The 19,071-nt window shown below is 40.9% G+C and overlaps 2 protein-coding genes across 2 annotated transcripts in view; one reads left to right on the forward strand and one right to left on the reverse strand.

Annotated features, from left to right (window-relative positions):
* Positions 1-10,040, forward strand: part of SON (SON DNA binding protein) — a 41,832-nt gene extending 31,792 nt beyond the window's left edge. Inside the window, exons 9-12 of the mRNA XM_009283074.1 lie at positions 2,160-2,307; positions 6,500-6,568; positions 6,665-6,780; positions 7,340-10,040. Coding sequence (XP_009281349.1) covers positions 2,160-2,307; positions 6,500-6,568; positions 6,665-6,780; positions 7,340-7,498 — 492 coding nt within the window. The 3' untranslated portion in view covers positions 7,499-10,040. The remainder of the gene's footprint in view (positions 1-2,159; positions 2,308-6,499; positions 6,569-6,664; positions 6,781-7,339) is intronic.
* On the reverse strand, positions 8,707-19,069 carry DONSON (downstream neighbor of SON; the record flags this gene model as incomplete). The annotated part of the gene is made up of 10 exons (XM_009283076.1): positions 8,707-13,131; positions 13,411-13,626; positions 14,313-14,511; positions 15,472-15,573; positions 15,694-15,817; positions 15,916-16,094; positions 16,595-16,773; positions 17,160-17,363; positions 18,587-18,667; positions 19,046-19,069. Coding segments are annotated over 10 exons (1,446 nt in total), but the record flags the coding sequence as incomplete, so codon positions are not given.
* Between the last annotated feature and the right edge of the window lie 2 nt (positions 19,070-19,071).

The raw sequence follows: 19,071 nt of genomic DNA on the forward strand, positions 1-19,071 counted from the left end.
TTAGCCTTTTAGTGTGATGCACAGGTACAACTATTCTGTAACGAAACAAAACTTTCATTTCTAATTCCTTGTTGTCTTCGTTCTGTTGTACATGTTTAAGAGTCAGGGCAGTGTAAAAAAATTCCTACTAAAGTTATCAGATAGGGTTCTGAATTGACACATTAGAAGAGGTGTTTTTAATAAACTGCACTTTGGAATTTAGAACTTTCTTTTTATTTCCAGTATTTGGAATTTGTCCAGGCTCTGGTAATTCCTATATAGGAACTCGGGGCTTTGAATTTTAACTACGAATAGCAATATTTTGATTCTGTTCTCTCCTTTCTACACCACTCCTAACCCCCGAATTAGTACATTTACAGGTGAGATGAGAAAGCTGTGTAACATTAAAATGACCTCATCAAGAAATTGCACTCTTTTCATTTGTGAACTGAACACACGCTGGTGATAATGAAACAGATGTTTATATTGAAAATTCTATCATTGCAAAGCAGGTACAAAAGAGGAGTCGGAACCCAGGGTGACATTGACTGGGGTTTGTATCATTCTCGGCATGGTTGCCCTTTTCTTATGAGAGGTTCCTGGAAAAGAGAGGGGAGGATGAAAATGGAAGTAAGTAAAAGCCATTCTAGGTGTATAGATTGAGGCAGTTCGTATCGAAGAAACTGATTATCTCTGTGTACACACACACACTGCATGGTCTGCACCAGTCAGAAAAAGGTTGAACTGGAGAGGTGCACTTAGCCTCTCTATTCTTCCATCAGAGCACTTTGTTATTGAACGCAGCATCCAGTTGCATGATTGATAGGTATTTACTGTTTAATAGGTTAATATTTGGAGAAGTCCTGCCACAATCTTCAGCAATTATTTTTTAAAAAATTTTTTAACACCGTGTATAGTGGGGATTACACACATATGCATCATTAGTGTGTGTCAGTTGCCAATTTGAAATCCCCTTAAAAATATATTATCCTTAGTCTCTGCAAAAGTAAGACTTCTGGTTCTGTTTACGTACAAATCGAAACCACAGACCTATCAGTCCTTTGTCCAAATCTGGGAAATGCTTACTTTTGCAAGCACAGCTCAAAGGGAAAAAAAAAATTGTTCGATTAATTTGCTTTGATAGTAAGTAAAATTTTCACAAAAATACTAGGCATTGTATCATCTAACCTACTGTGCGAAATAACTGATGGACTTATCAGTGCCAGTGTGTAAACTTGTATATATTAAGGCAAGCAATTTTTTGCTGTGATGGAAATGATTGACTTACTTACTTGGGTCAGCGGGGGGGGCAGAAGAGAGATGATAGTTCACAGAATAACCTGTGAACTTTCACCCCTCTATATGGAAACTTGTTTCAGGGTCAAATCCTTGTAGCTGCCTTCTTGCCACGGTCAATGCCAGCCCTACTATTCACAACACTGCGGCCATCGAGGCCTAGGTACGTAAACATTTAAGGAGTTTTTAAAGTTCTTTACATCAAAACAGATTTTTAAAATTTCTGTTTATAAGCTTTCACCATTTAACGACTATTGTGTTAATGATGATTTGAAAGAATGTGAAGACTACTGCTGCTAAACTGTGTGGCTAAGCGCCTTTTTTTTCCTTTAAAAAAGAAAAGAAAAACCTGTATGTTTCATGTGGATTTTCAGAGTAGAACTTGAATGTGCAACTGCTGTATAATAAAATGGGGAAACTTTTTTTTTATTTAAAATACGCCTAAACACTATGTGAATGTCATTACTAAATGTGCTTGTATTTTGTTCAATAACTAGGTACACTTGGCACACATGTTGCCAGTTAAACAGTTAACACTGCCTCCTTTCACAAGATGAGAAGAGATGCATTGGAACCAAAGTAGCGTGTTTAAAAATGGACGGTTATCATTTTATTAAATACATATGTCTGAAATGGGTCACTTGCCACTTTTGGATTGCATTAGAATTTTCTTAAGTTGCTCTTTTTTGAAAATATTGATTTGTGTCTTGTGTGTCTGCGTGAATTCTGGTTTACAAGATGTTAACATATATAAAGCTAAGGTGTATTTTTTTTTAATTGAGTCTGTGAAAGGTTGTTAGAAACACTTTTTGGAAGCTCCCACTTACTTTTTAAAATCCCAGTGCTAACTTTAGGACTTGTTTTACTTTTCTTTTTCTGGATAGGATCAGTTCTTAAGAGCAGCCCCAGTAACTGGAGGAATGGGAGCTCAACTGATGAGAAAAATGGGCTGGAGAGAAGGAGAAGGGCTTGGAAAAAACAAAGAAGGCAGCGTTGAGCCTATTATGGTCGATTTTAAGACGGATCGAAAAGGTAAGCCCTTCCTTAAATGTCTTATGGCAATATAAACTTCTTACGTCTGTTTTGGAGATAGGCAAAATAACTTCGAAGTAGTAAGCTTTTTCTGGGTACAGCTTCACTGTAAAAAAAAATTAACAGAATGACGTAGATGATTTTGGTACTAGTTTTTCAAGCCCTGGATTATGTATATAGGCTTTGTCCTTGTGCCTGTGAACTCTTCCAGACATTCTTTAACTTTCCCTGACCTTCACCTTCCGTTTTAAAAAGTGCTTCTCAGTGGTTCTTAAATTAGGGATCTGCTTCAGTTGGATGTATGGAGAAGGCACGGACAGGGAAATGAATTGTGGAAAAGCCATTGTGGTTGGTCTAGAGAAAGTGGCTGAAGCAGGAATGGAGCAGGATAGAAGATTGAATAGTTCGATCAGTTTTAAACCGGGGTGAAGGACAGAGGTGAGAGCTACAGAGTTGAGTTACTGCTGCCTTCCAGCTGAAGTCCTGACATGAACAGACTGTCATACTGATGTTTTTAGGTCTTCCAAATGGATTCTGTTTCCATTTTTGTCCATTTGATCTCCCTGCTGTTCCATCTCCTAGTTTGATCCTACTGCAGGCACGCCTGCTCAACTACAATGATGGTTCCCCGATTGTTTCGGCAATCTTTCCTCCTCTTCTTTATATAGTCCATGGCCACAGGTGGAGAACTGTTGCACTTGTCTCATTTGATTCAAAAGAACTATCTTTTTACTTACAGGCAGCGTGCTGCTGCTGAAGCTGGCAGCGTGGTTTATATGATTGGCCCATCTCGCCAGCATATTCAGCAAGAGTTCTGTTTTCAGAGTGAATGTTTATGAAAATTTTCCATCTGAAATAACATGTTCAAGTTCTAACCATTTTAAATACATGATGCAGAATTTCAGCAGTCAAGATTTATGACTTAATTGTTCTATTATGCATGTTACCAAAATAAACAATTTAACGCTGACTGCGGGAAAACAAATTCTTACTGCTGTTCTCCTAAATATTTTTTAAAAACTGGGAACCTTTAATAATTAAATAGATCACAGTTAATATTAAAGCATGAAAATACTTTGAATTATGGGTTTGTATTAGCTTTTGTCAATGCTTATAATTGAGCTCGGAAGAAAACAAAACATATAAATGCAAATGTTGTGAAGTTTATTTGCAGAGATGCTGTTGGTGTTGGAGGAATCTTTAGGTGTCGATCGTTAGTTCTCAATACAGAGATGGTTCAGTACTGCTCAGGTGACCAAGCTAGCAGTGAAAATATAATTTAAACATTTAAATATTTAAGTGCAGAGGTAGAAAATGAGAAAGCCAGCCCACGTTATGAAAATACCCATTGCTTTCTAAATTCTAAAGACCTTCTAGCAGCATAATACGGTTGTATAAATAGAGAAGTGCAACAGTCTCAAAGAACAGAACACAGTAATACAGACATCTTCGTTTTATATGAACAATGACCAAACTTGCTTTTCAGCTGTCTTTCTTCTGTGCAACCTTTCTGTTTAAAGAAAGGAGGAGGGGAAAGAAAAAAAAAAAAGTTACCTGGTGACAGAGTGATTGCCAAGAAAATCTTTGAAAAATATTTTGTTACTTTTACTTAGTTACTGTGATTTTTGTAGATGTTGTTTTGTAAAGTTCTCACTGCTGGTAAGAGTTCTTTCAATTTAGCTTGATTAATATCAGTCAGAGGGAAGAAATTGAAAACAGTCAATTTCAGTATTATTTTCTCAAGCAGCCTGCATAACACGGTGATGGATTTTTGTGGTGAGGAGGGAAGAGTTAGCTCTGTTCGTTATGTTGCTTGCTTCTTGTCACATCGTGGGAAGGAGGCAGTATTGCTGCACAACCTGTGAACACTTTGAACATTAAAAACATTTTGGTGATACACAGCTGTGTCACACCTCAAGTTCCCAGTTCTAGAAGCGTGCCCCAGGATCCTCATGTGGTTTCTAATAGAAATTTCCTTAATGCCTGCAGAACTTGATACCGAAGTTTCAAGGATCAAGTCCTAAGGCCTGAGAGAGGATCAGGTCCTCATTGTGCTGGGCATTCTGTAACAGACCGTTTGCTCTTTCTGCTTCAGAACGCTCGGTCTTCAGTAACAATTAAAAATGTTAGATGGAGTTAAAGGATGCCTCTCCTGGCATGTGATGGATTCATCTGAAAATACTGATACCCTTAGTGATGGCTGGGCTTTGCTTTAATATCATAGTTTTAAAGTATTTGATTATTATCATATATGCAATCTTATCTGATAATTTCCACAAAAAATCGAAAGGTGTCCTGTGTTGATAAAGAATGCTTTTTAATGTTGAGCCAACCAAGTCTATTATATGGGGAGACAATTTGCATTATGAAGAAGCAGCACGTTTCGTGCATTACAAAGAAGCAACTGAACAGTGGTTATACATTTATGACGAGTAGCTGAACAGCTTCTTCAAACATTAGTGTTCTTTGATGCTTAAATGTATCGTCTTTTTTTTTTTTTAAGTTTTGTGTAGAGGTTTAAAGAAAAGTCTGAAATTTTTAAAAGGAGTCTGTCTGTTATTAAGTAACTAACCCATTTTTGTTTTGTAGGGGTTTTTAAACGCATTTTTAGAACTTAGCCCCCAAATAAAATACTATTTCTAGATACAGGAACAAGCAGTTTGCCAAGGAGTTACTCAGTAGGCTGCACTAAGACATGAACCAAAAGGTGGTCTGCCTTTGCCATAGCTTTCCCTTAGACCCTGTTTTTTCCAGACACCGAGCGAGATCTGTAGTTCTCTCACAGACAGCATTGAAACCAACCCCTTCTTGAGCTTTGCTGTCAGCCAGTAAATTATTGGTTGGTGGTATTCAGCGAAGCTTGGTCCATCAGCAGAGCTTGTCAGAGTCCGTTGCAGCTTTTTTGAAAATCCCTCTTGAGGTGCTAGGGACAAGATGTGGAAGACAAGTGTCAGTGACTTAGAGTGAGGGAGACACAGTATTAATGCGGAGAATGACATAAGAGTTTTTTTCTTTGGGGGAAATCTTTGGTTATTTTGGATGTAAAATCTTGTAAGGGGGGGGGGGGGGAAACTTTTGTGAAACTTTGTTTCGATGATTGTTGTCTATGAGGGTTTGATGCCACTTGAAAAGTCCCTACTTCGGAGCTGCATGAATATTAGGATGAAAATCTGGTAAGGAGGGAAGGATTTTCTTTTAAAGCAAAACAAAACAAAATGCCAACCAAAAAAAGCTGAAGGAACAGGAAGAAACTGGAAACAATTGCAGTATCTCCCTGTCTTTATTCACCAAAGCCAGGAACAGAAAGAAATTGAGGTAAGAAACAAAGTAATATTGAAGGGTTGAAGTCTGAGAAATTCTGAAAAAACGGTCAGGTATTTTTTTTTTTATGTGTATTTAAGGTAATGGCAAAGTGAATGGAAAGAAACTTGAGTCACTTCATAAGCATGGTATGGTTACTGGCATTTGATACATTTTTGGCAATTGCTACATTTTATTTCTTACTCTTGTAAGATTTTAAAAAGAAAAATGTTCAGCTTCCCTGTTTCACTGACTTCTGTTGGAACTTGTGCTCTTTGTATTGCCTTGGGGCCCAGTTGCGTGCTTTTCTGCTACTTTATATTCAGATGTGAGTGAAATCACGGTAATGGGGCTGTGAACTTGCACATAAAGGATAAATATTTGAATACCGTTAAATAAAGAGAGCACATGTTATAAGAACATCACTGTGTTATTCGTATCATAAAAGGACATACTAGGTACACTTTTTACTGTTTAATGGAAATACGTCAAATGCTTAGTATGTTAGAGGTGAATTGTTAAGGTAGTGGATGACTTTTGGGTTGCACAAAGCAAATACTGAATGAGAGGATGTTTTTGAGTTTCTCTCTCGTTCAGCGTTTCTCCAAAGAAGGCACGGAAAACCAGGTGTTGCCTGACTTGCATAAGACTACTCAAAGTTTTCTGCTACTTGGCTTGTCAAGAGTCTTACTGGAGCAGTTGAGAGGAACATTAAGTGTAGTATGGAGGGAAAAAAACCTCTGGATGAAAGGGCGGTTTGAAAGACTTCCAAAAAGACAGTTGTGTGGTGTCTCCAGGTTTCATCTCCACTGATACATGTTACTGCTTTACTGATGAGAATATAGAAATCGTGTGGGAATCACAAATGTAAACTTTGTTGTGTTTTGTTTAGGGCTTGTTGCTGTGGGAGAGAAGGCACAAAAGAGATCTGGACATTATGTTGTGATGAAGGATCTTTCAGGTGAGATTCTTACCTGTCTAAAAAAAAAAAAAATTTTCATTTAAAATGATTGCTTTGACAGTGGCATTGAAATATCAAATACATTTTATCTTTAAGGTAAACATCCAGTTTCTGCGTTGATGGAGATCTGTAACAAAAGAAGATGGTCACCACCTGAATTTGTGTTGGTGGACGATAGTGGGCCTGATCATCGCAAACATTTTATCTTTAAGGTGTGTTTGAGTTTCCTTGTTTGCTGTTGGTTTCGCTATTAAAGGTGATGTAAATTCATGTTTATATTTGTATATAAACGTACAAGCCACCTCAGGGGTGGCTGAGAACTGCCAAGCGGTGTCTCGATGCTAAAATGTCTAAGTCCTGTTTCTGTAAAGGCCGAATTGGATCTCTCGCGCACATTAATCTGTAAATCCGCCAAGAAAGACGCTGTTCCACGTCTTAGCGAAATTATTAACCTATGTGGTATCATATTCTTGCTGTTTACTTGCAGGTGTGGTGTTAAGTCTTATTGTTGTAAAGGTCGTGAGCAAGATTTAGTTAGTTTTGTCCTTCGTTATCTTACGACGTTGGCTTTCTTTTTCACGTAGTATCTCGTAGTGGCAGTTACCATTTGGAAATGATTGTGCTTACAGACCAGACGTGGATTTTGTCTACCCCTAAAGAGGACTTACCTAGAGAATGTGCTGAAAGGAGCTCTGTAGCGCTGCCTGGAAGCAGAAGTGAAGAGACGCGTCCTAACACTTTCTTTTTTTCCTCCCCCTCTTTCATAAACAGGTGAGAGTCAATGGAAACGAATATAGGCCTACTTTTGCCAGCCTTAACAAGAAGCATGCTAAAGCCACAGCAGCAACTGCGGCTCTCCAAGCGATGGGACTTGTACCAAAGGAAAGCATGGTTAATACCACCATGTTTAGGAGTGCCTCACACCGCTAGATATTGTTTTTTATATTGACATTATTTCAGATAATTTTACTCTGCACAAAAATGGTATTTGCCCTTTCATGTTGTAAATACATTGGCAATTCCCACGTTGTAAAAACTGTACAGACACCTTCAGGTTTTTCTTTTGTACCATCAAAATGTATTTAAATCATACTTAGTTTTTGGTATGTTTATATTGTTTACATTAGTGATGTAATTATTTCTTAAATGACTAAATTGGACGATAGACTCTGGAGGCATCAGTAATCTAAACCCTTGTTTTAAAACTCATGCAATTTCTCTTCAATACGGAATGTTAACACTTTCATACTGTTTTGTACTATGCTGCAGTTTTCCCCGGTCTCGGTAAAGCTACTCTTGCACTTTTGCCGACAGCTGGTAAAAGGTCGTGCGGCTTACCTTAGTCTAGTCGAGGCTGGCGTGTACTGCTGGACAGATACTGGGCCAGTACTGTGACCCCTGTGAGAGAGCGCGCGGTGGCAGCCCTGTTGTACAGTGTTAACGCTGCGGCTTCTCTTTGAATTTTGTTTGGGGGTTTGACTCGGTGGTGCACTGCGACTGGCCGTACAGCCCATGCTCTAGGACATACACGATTAGGCAAAAGACTCGCTTTCAAAGGGATGGCAGAAAGTCCAGCAATGGAACCGATGAGACTTGCAATGTAAAGGTGACTCTCCCTGCATGTTCTGAGAAGGGAGGTGACGGAGTTGTCTATTCCAAACAAATTAACACACTGCCTGATGTTGATTGTATGAATTTGTGGTTAATGTGAATTTTAAACTCTAACAAATCTACAACTGGATTCGGGGGGGAGGGAGGGGATAGAATGATGCTTAAATTGTTGTACCCAACTTGGTCAATAAAGCAGCACAAGTTCATAATCTTAATCACTGGTCAGTAAACAGTAATTAAAATGTATGCCAAAACAACTTTTTGAAGAAACGCGCAGTATGAAAGTATGCTTTATGAAGATTATCAACAGCTGTTAGGGTTGCAAGAATCAGTTCTAGTCATTTTTGGTTGCTTTGGACCGTTACCAAATTAACTCCTTGGGCTTAAATTTTCCGTGATGGTACTCTGCCCTCAAGGAGACAGCCTGATCCAGAGTTTTGGCAGTTTGACAAGGGAGAGGATATAGAAAGCTTTTCCTCCTTTTTTTTCCCCCTCTCTTTTTTTTTTTTTTTTTTTTTTTTTTTTATTTTAAGAAGTATTAGTACTTTAGCTATGTGCACTTTGAATTGGAAAGGGCATTGTACACCTCTTGCCAGATTTGTCTGAGTTACGAGCAGATTGCCAGGATTTATGGACTCTAGTAGTTCAGGTGCTTATTTCAGAAAAGTCTTTTTGAGGGCTCTTTGTATTACATCTACTGACCAGAGCTTCGTCTGGGCCAGGAGCAAAATAAAGTTTGTGTGTAGTAAGGCTGTGCTCGGGCCCGAAGTGAATGACCTTTGCCATGGCAGTAGGAACATGGAGGTGAAGAATTACTAGTACCTCTTCTTCCACAAAGTGAGGTGACTTGTGTGTATGCTGTCAACTGTTATGGAACAAGGTGTCTTTCTTTGCCCTAAAGGGACAAGGATCAATGTCTCATGTTGTGTACAGCAGAGAAAATGGTATTTGGTTGTCCACCACATACTTCAAGAAATAAAACCCCTTATTAGTCTGTCAAAGCGCTCTAGAAATGCCTAAGTTAATCTTAATTTTCATGGACGTAGTTGTCTTTAATTAAAACTTTTTTCCCTTTGGCTTCTCGCCTTCCGTCTCTGACTAAATACTTGAAGATCTCCTTGCCTCGTTTGCTGAACTAGTTGGAAGGTGTGTATGAAAACCAAAAGTAAATATGATGGTACAGCAATGGGAAGATCTGCTCTGGGAGAACTGGGCGTTGTATCTGTCCTAGCTGAAGTCTGGCTTTTTGATGTACGACTTAAAGTAATTAACTCGGGATGTGGGAGCAGCTCCTAATCAGACTTGTGTTTAAATGTCTGGTTTGATAGAGCTAAAGCATCAGAGATGTTGATCATTCTGTGTAGTCTATGGTGTCCATGTAAGCACTGGTTTCATAGCTGTACAGTATCGCATCTGGGAACATACAATCTCTTGTGCTTGTTGTTTTGTTCTTTTTTTGCTCTATATTCCCCATGTATAATGTAAAGATACATGTTATCTCACAGCAGCAAGGAGCAGATGAAGTCAGTCCTATTGAAGACTCCATTTAAAAACCAACTATTTAGGCAAGTTCTGGATTTCATGCCTTAAAAGATGTGGTACTTGTGTGTGGATTTAACCTTTGGTCTTAAGGAAGACTTACAAAAAAAAGAAATTAAGGTCTGTAATGCCCTAATTATGACACTTCTTGATTTTGAGGTTTCTGTTCTAGTTTCATTCCTCGTTGTTTAGAATGATATATGAATCTAAAGCTAGTGCAGCGATGTGCTTCTGTTAAATTTGTAAATTGGAATTCGTTTGAGTGTCCTTTGCATGCAGGAATAGATAAGTAGTGATACATTAAAAAGAACAACTAGGAAACACTCTCTTGGAACCTGGTTATTTATGCAGCACTTCAGCTGTCTTAAAGCTGAATAGTCTGTGACTCCTGCTGATGGAAGACGTGATCTGTTTGGCCGTTGAATTTCCTTTCGCGCAGAATTACTTTCCTAGAAGTAACATTGCTGAAAGTGCTTCTGACTTCCCTGTCGTGCGAGGGAGGAGCATTTTGAAACAGGTGCCCGGGAACTTGAAGCCAGCTTCCACCAGAACGATTTCTTGGCAGTCTTCTAATTTGTAGTTTTTAAACAGTTAGGGCTGGAGGAGCAGGAAGGTGAAGTTCCCATGCCTTGGAAAATTCAAAATTGCCTCTTAAAGGGCAAAAACTGTATGAAGTCTTAATCAACCGCTACAGTCTCTGGCTCTTCCAAACAAATGATAGTTGTGATGAAAATTCACTTGTTTGGACAGGTTAAATAAACAAATCTTGCTGCTCTACAAGCATCTGGAATAATGGTAGTATTTACCGAAAATACCTTTAGGTAGAAGAGCAGCAGACTGGGTCGTGTAATGCTGTAGCTTTTACAGGGACAGTTCATTGGAGCCAAGTACGCTTCAAGAAGAGCACTGAATCCCAGAGCTGTAAGCAACTGGAATACGCTTCTGAAATTACGGGCAAAGCTATGACTTAAAACCAACAGGCAGTTTACAGAGGAGCTACAGCTCAGGTAATGGTGCAAACATGTGATAAAGAATTTGGTGGTAAATTTTTGAAATTACACCGTTCTAGGCTACAGGAGTGTAATGGCAATTCAATTTTTTTTAAATGACTGCACGCTATTCATTGGCGTTGGTGTCTCTGCACAACTCTAACATGCTAGATGTGAAAATACAAACTGGAACTGAAATTAGTAGTAATTACGGTATTTCCTAGAAACAGACAGGCTTAAGTCTACATGCCAGAGTGGTTATTGGCTTGATTAAAATTGCTTTCCCACAGAGGCAGCTACAGAACTGCTTTTTCCTATTGCTTTCAGTAACTTCCTCTGTGTGCTAACACGCTCCGTCAGTAGGCCCGTTCCTCGAGCAGACACTCAGAAGATGCTGCCTGTTTCAGAACTGGGGCTGTGGGCTCTGAGGTCATGAGCAGCTTTCAGAAGGGCTCACCCCTGTGACAGCAGGGGAAGCTGCGCTCTGTGCAGTGCAGCAGAATGTGGTTGCTGTGAGAACTGCTGTTGACGACCCGTGGCGTTGGGCTAAGGGTTAGTTTACAGCGGACTGCAGAGCCCAGTAGCAGAGGCTGTGACTGACGGAGGCAGGCAAGCCAGAGGATAAAGGCATTGAATTAACTGTTACTCTCAGTTAAAAAGCGACTGGAAATGAAGGTGTAGTTAACACACCAGCCACCTGAGAAACCCAGTCTCCTGGTATCCCCACGATGCCGTTGGCACTGGATTTTCACTCTTGGTGTCTGCTAATAGTCAAAGGGGAAAAGTGCAGTAATTTGCTTCTAGATTAGTTAGGGAGAAGTGTGAAGTCGGATTGTACTACCCTGAACTCCACCAGAAACCGAGTATTTGACATTATCAAAGATTTTAATATTCTGAGGTGCCTGTTTCCATCGTAAGAGAGGGACTTTCCCTTTGTCTAGGTTTTCTAGATGTTGTCTTGTTCAGTGTACCACTAGGCTGACAGTGTCATGGTAGTTACTGTAAAGTAACAGATGTAAATGTAAAGCATTCCAGTGTAATTGTATACATGCTGCATTCTTGGGGTAGGATACTTCACGTGGTGTCGATATGAAGTAACTGGAAGGCACAGGAAGCTTTCATCATGCCTCAACCTGCAGTAACTTGTTTACGTGCCCACATTTTTAAGTTCACAGGCTGTTTCCTCAAGTAAGACCTGGCCACAGTCTAAAGTTACTGTTTCAGAATCGCAGACTGATTCTGAGGTGGTGAGCAGAACGGCGCTGTAGTAAAGATGAGGGTAGCTGACCACATGGCGTGAGCGCTGCTTTATTTTCTGTGCACAGCTGAATTAGAAATCTTGCTGGAGGGCACAAACGTGACAGTATTCTACATACTGCTCTTCAGATTTAGTTTTCTCTGCTGCAGGGATCTGATCACCTGATAGCTGTGTAAAAAGTGACATACATGCCTCCAAAATAACAGCTTTGACTACCTGAAGTGAAACGGACTGCATTAAACTTGTTAATAGACCCTACTACTGCTATCTGTGAACATAACAGAGTCAGATTAGCAGTCTGCTGCCTCTCATTTTCTCTGTCTTCGATCAGGCCGTACAACTATGTTACTGCTCCAACTTGTTCTGATTCAGGTTATGGTTGGTACAAACTGCTTTTTAAAAGTCTAGCTCATTTTAACGTAAGTGGGTTTGGGAATACTAGACAGCTATGTCAAGCAGTTCTGAGGAATCTTAACCTTTTAATCTGATTGAGCTGCAGCCAGGACTCTCTGCTTGTGTCCATCTGACTTTCATCTATCTTTGTGGAGTTCAGAGCTGTCTCTAAACCAAGAGGTGCAGCATACCGAGGCGTAGCTGTCAAGCTTCTGGCAAGGTGCTGAAGCAGTCTTGGAAGGGGTTTTGCCAAGATATTCCACCCATCCAAAATGGCTACCAGTTACCGCACAGAGCAGTAGCAGCAGCTCTGTACTTCAGAATAGAACTTGCATGTGCATGAAGAACACAGACCTTCCAGATGCAATTCAGACCAATAAAATAGCTAATCATGTTTTATCAAGTTTTATTTAAAAAAGGCTGTCTAAAATACAAAAGGAGATGTCCAAGACCTTCATTTCCTTCAAAAGTCCTTTGAAGTGTTTTATGCTGGGTGATGTGCAATAGTTGTCTGTGATGTTCAACTAGGTTGTATCCCTCCCGGTACTGCATAGGTGCTGCCCGTGTAGACCCGAATGAAGTACAGCAACTGCACGCTAGAGAGCATTCTTTTCCATTAAATGGAACTAGCATACCTAGGACTTCCAGGTATAAGCATAATCCTTCATTTCCAGAAATCGGATGGAGGATTTTCCCAATGCTGGACACTGACTCAGTTGATCCAAAGTCTTAGGATGCAGTCCACACGTAGGAAGATCTTTGCATACGGCTTCCTGCGGAAATTCACATGAAGAGGAGAGACATGGAATAGGTATTTGTTTGAAATACCTGTAGCTTTTAATATTCACTTGTGTACCTCTGGGGAACTCCTGAAAATCCGAGTATTCAATTTCTGAGGGAATGACAAGCCATGAGGACTGCCAGGTGGTGATCACAAGTAATTGGGTGTAAACCCATGTATTAAGGGAAAGTTTTGTGTCACTCGGTGTCCTATGGTTCGTAATAAAGATGCTATTCCTAACAGGAAAGATTGTCTCTGCTAGTTTCCTTACCTTATTTAAGGCAGGGCTTGCATTGTCAAGATTAGTGTTAAACACAGCAGTTGGCTCGTGTGTATATAAAACAGCCGAGAACGCTCCCCTCTGTGCGGATTTGAGCAGCGTGGTCAGTGAATGCAGGGAATGAGGCATGACGGGGCCTACGATCTCCAAACTGAAGATATCCTCATATGCCAGGTGAACCCTGGCTTTGGCATTTATGCTTCGAGCCTGAAGACAAGAGCACATAGCATTAGTTTTCGACACATCAAGTCCACATCTTCATTTACTCTAAAACTGCAGTGCCACAGTCCTATTAAAGGTTCAAAATACTTTTAAATATTGTCAACTCGCTGTTCGATACATGAGTATTATGACGGTTTTGCTGTCTTTCTAACGACTCCTAAAATGTACCAACTGATAGGCAGGAATGCTATACAGCATTAATAAAGTTAACTGCAGAAGAACAGAGTTGAACGGCGCTGGTGGAAGAGGGCTGCGCTACCTGTATTAATAGCACATCCTTTAGCATCCACCACCTCCTTATAGTAACAGATGGTGAGGCATGGTTCAGAGCCTCCCTCGCTGCAAGCAGCTGTGATGGTTTGAGGCCCCATGAGGTCTCGGGAGAATCTTCTGAGAACCATTTTAGTATCTGGGAAGTCTGCGTAACCTCTTACGTATCAGGATGTGAAGAATGGAAACGCTGGGATTTCAGTTTAGCAGCACCGATCTATGTGGATAGAGGTGATTTAGGAGGCAGTCCGTAGTGCAGTCAAAATGCGAACTCGGGCTACAGCAACAAAAATGACTCTGCTGTACCTGAAGGAGACTATGCAAAGTCAGTGTCTCATCTATGGGGTGAAGAAACAACTTTCTTTTCTTTATCGGAAAACAGAGACGGTTGTGTTACTTACTTTGAGCGTTTGCATTGTTCCACCTCGGAAAGCAACAGGGGACAGCAAAGTTGGTGGAAGCCCTGCTTGTGGACCTGCAACAGCCACCAGGCTCTTGCAGTTTATCAAGAAGTTCAGCAAGGTGAATGTGTTTGTCCCTTTCACTAATGCAAGGGATTCGGGTTTGTGATCCATCTGCACCTCATGCTTCTCCTTACGACTGTGTTGACTGGAGTCAAAGGAAAACCGCGAGGAAGTGAAAAGCATCAGTGCACCAAAGGAAGAATCAGAGCAGTGCAACTCCAGAAGGATGCCACCCCCCCCCCCAACCCCCCCCCCAAAAAAAGCCTCTGGCCAATCAAGTCATTTAAACAAACAAAACCAAAAAAACCATCAAGCTTTACACTGATTCAGATTTGTTCTTCAAATATTAAGCAGCATCTTAAACCTGACTTCCGATTTCATTACTGAAGTTGTGAGATAAAAAGCATTTTCCAGGTCCAATGTCTTAACAGCTGGCAAGTCATGTTTACTAAATACCTATGAAAGTTAGCAACTCCTAGTTTTACTATGAATTTTGCTTCAAAGCAAACACAGAAACATAAGCATTTAGAGTTCAGATCAGAGTCTGCTTTTGAAGCGCGCCCCCTGACTGCCCCCATTTACGGTGCTTTGCTGTGGAGCAGACTCGGGAAGCTGAAACAAGATTCCTCTTGGCTGAAAACCAGCGGAAGCTGCATTGGGCAGTGCAAGTGCAAATGGAACCAAGGAAGGCTGAGTTAATGGGTCCCTTACAGGTTCTCAGCAACAGCTGGGTCCCTCCTATGCCACACTACTTCCAAGTGTAAACCTAGCCTATGTGAACATACACCCTTTTCTTTAAAAAAATAATGAGTCTTTCCAGTGAACCCGTATGTGAGGTGACACAATCAGTCTGCGACCCAACAGATGGATCTTACAAAGTTACATGAATGATTCACAATGGCTTTTCCTTCAAGAAGAGGAGCATCTAGAAATACCTGTCATAAAGAAACTCAGAGAGACATGCAGAGTCTCTTAATATGCAGTAATGTGAGAATTAATATTTGGAAAGAAGTTCTCAAAAAGCTTTTATAAAAAATCTATACCACAGAAAAATAACATCTGCAGGGTTTTCCAGTGCCGTCATGTGCAAGGATACAGTTTAATAGAAATAGCATCTGGTTTCTTAACCTTGTCTTGGACTCCCATCTCCTCAAGCCAAGAGAAACTTTCGTCGTCATCATCACTTGGAGCTGGTTCCCTGGGAAACACAGAATCGGTGTTAGGAGGGCAATGCTTCCTACGAAGGTTTTCCAAATGGAATGTGCAGGAGTCTCTAGATGCCCTTGAGTTCTAGCATTGTAGAAGACTTATTACGTACTCTCCATCTTCCATGCTGTTGCCCACTTGGAGGCTGTTAGCACCTTCTGTTTCCAGATTCACTTCAGAGTTTTTCTGTTTCCTGGTTCTACTTTCTTCTACCAAAGGTAAAGAAAACTCTATGCCTTGAACAGAGGAGGAAGGAAAGCAATGAATGGTTTTGTAACACAGCTAATGCACTTTATCAGTTATTCAAATCCTAGTTGGACTGGTTTCACCTTACCTTCATTTCTCATGGCTTCCCTTAAACCTCTAGTTGTGGGAGAAATTACAGCTGTGATAACGTCACTTCCCGCAAGACCAGCTGCACGGAACAGGACGGTAAACTGGTAGGTACATATATAGAAGTAGGGACACAGTTTGGCTTTGAGCAGATTGTACAGAGATGTAAAGCTGACAGACCTGCAAATGAGAATAAAACAGTTCTGTAACTGAAGTTGATCCTCTGCTATTGACACATCAAACTGGATTTGGCTGGGTGGTACCGACATGCGCTCTGCACAGGTTTGACAGCATACTGAGTCATTAGTCAGATTTTCAGACGTGCCCGGCATCTAGGAAGCCGCACTCCTCTGAAACGCAGCCTGTTTGTGAGTACTATGCTCTTCCAGCATACTTGCTTTCTAGCATGTGAGTTTACACGAAGCATCGAAGGCAACCTGCTAACGGGATTTACGGAATCCTACCCGAATCAGTAACTAGGGTTGGAGAGGGGCATTTGACACAGGAAGGTAGCTTTAGTCTTAAACTTAGTTCCTTAGCCTGGTCCTCAAAATAACGAGCATTCTAGCTGGGAAAAAAAAATAAAAAGCTTTCTCATAGAAATGGAAAGAACTTGTGCATTAAATAAAACCCCATTGTCTTAATTGTACTAAAAACATCAGTTATTTGGTTCCACTTACCAGTCGCTCATTAGTGCTTGTTGCAAGGCTTCATCCTGTGACCAAGGACAAGCCTTTCCAGCTATTCTTCTATCTGCTCCAATCCGAGGGAACAGCTGCAGCCATGGCAGTGAAGGGTGAAGCCAGTAAACGAGGCTTTGCTGAAAGGCACAACGCAGTTCTGTGGACAGTTTTGGTTCCTAGATGTCAAAAAGTGTTTTATGAGGACAGTAATATTTTACTGAAGGCAGCATTGCAAGTGATGGATTAAAAAAAGATATTACATTAGATGATACTAAAAAAAAAAATCCTGGGCTTGTGAATCAGCCAGACTGAAGAAAGACGGACAGCAACTGGCAACTGCTCCACAGTTGAAGTTAAACGACCACTCACTTATCACTGTTTGCCCCTACAGGTACAAACCATGGATGGAATTAAGATTAGTAGTCTAAATGAGCCTTATTCTTAATGCAAGACCAAAACAAAACAGAATCAAGCCTTCGCTGCCAGCATGTTTAAGGAAAGGTGCAAAGGTACCTTTCTCCTTCCTAAAGCTGGAGCTTCGAGCTACCCTCTGAAATACTACCTGTATGCTCTGTGGCAAGTTTGTTTCTGTAGCTCTACAATGCTGAGCAAATCCTTGAGCTTCCTCTTGCGCTTTTAAATGTTCTGCCCAGGTGAAAGGTTGGGAAGACATAAATAGAAGTCGTGTTTTAATACTCCAGTCTGCAGGAAATTCATGTCTCGGCGACGAGGGAACTTCGGGTACAGCAACAGGTAAATGAAGGTCCTTACAAAACAAAAATAGCATCAGTTAACCCATGGAAAATAAAAAAAACCCCTAGGTAGCTACCGATTTATATTTTAGGATGGTTAGGTCTCCTCCCATGTTGATTTAATACACCTTTCCTGGTCGGCAGACCAGATACTGGACTGTGGCTGTTGCATCTAACATCTTGAGTTCAGCAGCCTATAAAAAGACAAGCTAAACCTGTCGTCTCCTGCATGTTTTTGTCCAATTCAGTGCAACAGCAAAATTGCCTAGCTCATTTTGATCCTAAGGAAGTACTCGCATTAAGTAAGTAAGTTAAGAGACATACTTAAAAAAAAGCTTTTGCAGACAGATTTTCTGGATTCCAAGTAACACAGAGTTTGACTGTTCATAGGCTAACCAAAGTCACAGTTTATACTCCACTGATTATTTTAGTCAGTAACAGATTCTGATAGAAATACGGTGTTACATTGTTTATAAAAAAGCAGAAGAGGGTTTTCATTCACAAGGGTCTTTCCAAAAGTCATAAACTAGGAACAGATAAAAGGATGAATAATTAAAAAAAAAGAAAACTTAGCCTGAAGTTTATGGAGACAAAAAATGTCTATGCCAAAACAGTTATTTCATTTCATCCTCTCTTGGTGTTTGTAATGTCAGACGCTTCCTAGAGGATGCAAAAAAACCCACTGGGGAGCTCTAGGACAGTTTGTTCTCTTTGAGAGGTCATTTTTTTATTCTGCTAAGTTAGCCTGAACTGAAGTTTCTGAACCTATAACGGTGTTAGACATACTGTCTGCTTGAAACTCTCTTTCTAGGACCGGTTTTCAGGTATTCTCCCTTTCCTATGTGCCTGGTGAATTGTTTGTTTGTTCCCTTTTTGTAGCGGAATAAAAGACTGCAGGAGACATATCACTTTGAAGAACGTCCTTATCTCAACAAAATATAAAACTAAGAAACAGGACAATTATAGTAAACATGGTAATAAAACTGGAAGAAGACAACAACGTCTGTCAACTAGAACTACAACAGCAGCGACGTCAGGCAGAAGGCTGGCTTTTAACAGGCTGTCACCATAACAGTAAACGTCAAGGCAATTTAAGAAATTTTCTTGAACGCTGACATTTCAGTATATCATTTTATACAGAGATGGACCATCAAATATTAAGTTAAACAGTTTCAGCTTCTTTTGTGAACTGAGAACACCTAAAAACGTTTCAAAAGCAGTATGCGCTGTTTCGTACATCGGTTAGGGCGAGGATGTCGGTTCTTTCAGAGGGCTCTGCTCTCCCGGCAGGCTTATCTTCGCGAACAGGCTCCAAAAGCTGAAGAAAAAAAGGAGCGTAAGATGCAGCACAAAATAAGAACCAGGTTGATAATTAAAAAAAAAATGCCCCTTGCAGTGAAATTTCAAGAATGATACTAAGCACATACATGCTGCAAGTAGCAAAGCGCTATAGCTTGGTTTCAATCCATGTACAAAGCTAGGGCAAGCCCCAGGCTCGGGGGCTGGCTTTTTCAGAGGGAGCTGGCGGCGGGCGGGGGCCGCCGCGCCCGGCGAAGAGCGATGGCTGCCGGCGTCACCGCGGAGGTCCCTTCTCCGCCCGCGGGGCCCTTCCCGTTTCCCCCCGCGCCTCTCCGGCCCCACTTCGTCACGGGGAAGAGAAACCCCCGGCCACCGCGACGCCGGGGCTCGGCCCTACCTGCCAGAAGGGCGCTGCCGAGGGGG

The sequence above is a fragment of the Aptenodytes forsteri genome, unplaced genomic scaffold, assembly GCF_000699145.1.
Source record: "Aptenodytes forsteri isolate BGI_AS27 unplaced genomic scaffold, ASM69914v1 Scaffold2, whole genome shotgun sequence".
NCBI lineage: Eukaryota > Metazoa > Chordata > Aves > Sphenisciformes > Spheniscidae > Aptenodytes > Aptenodytes forsteri.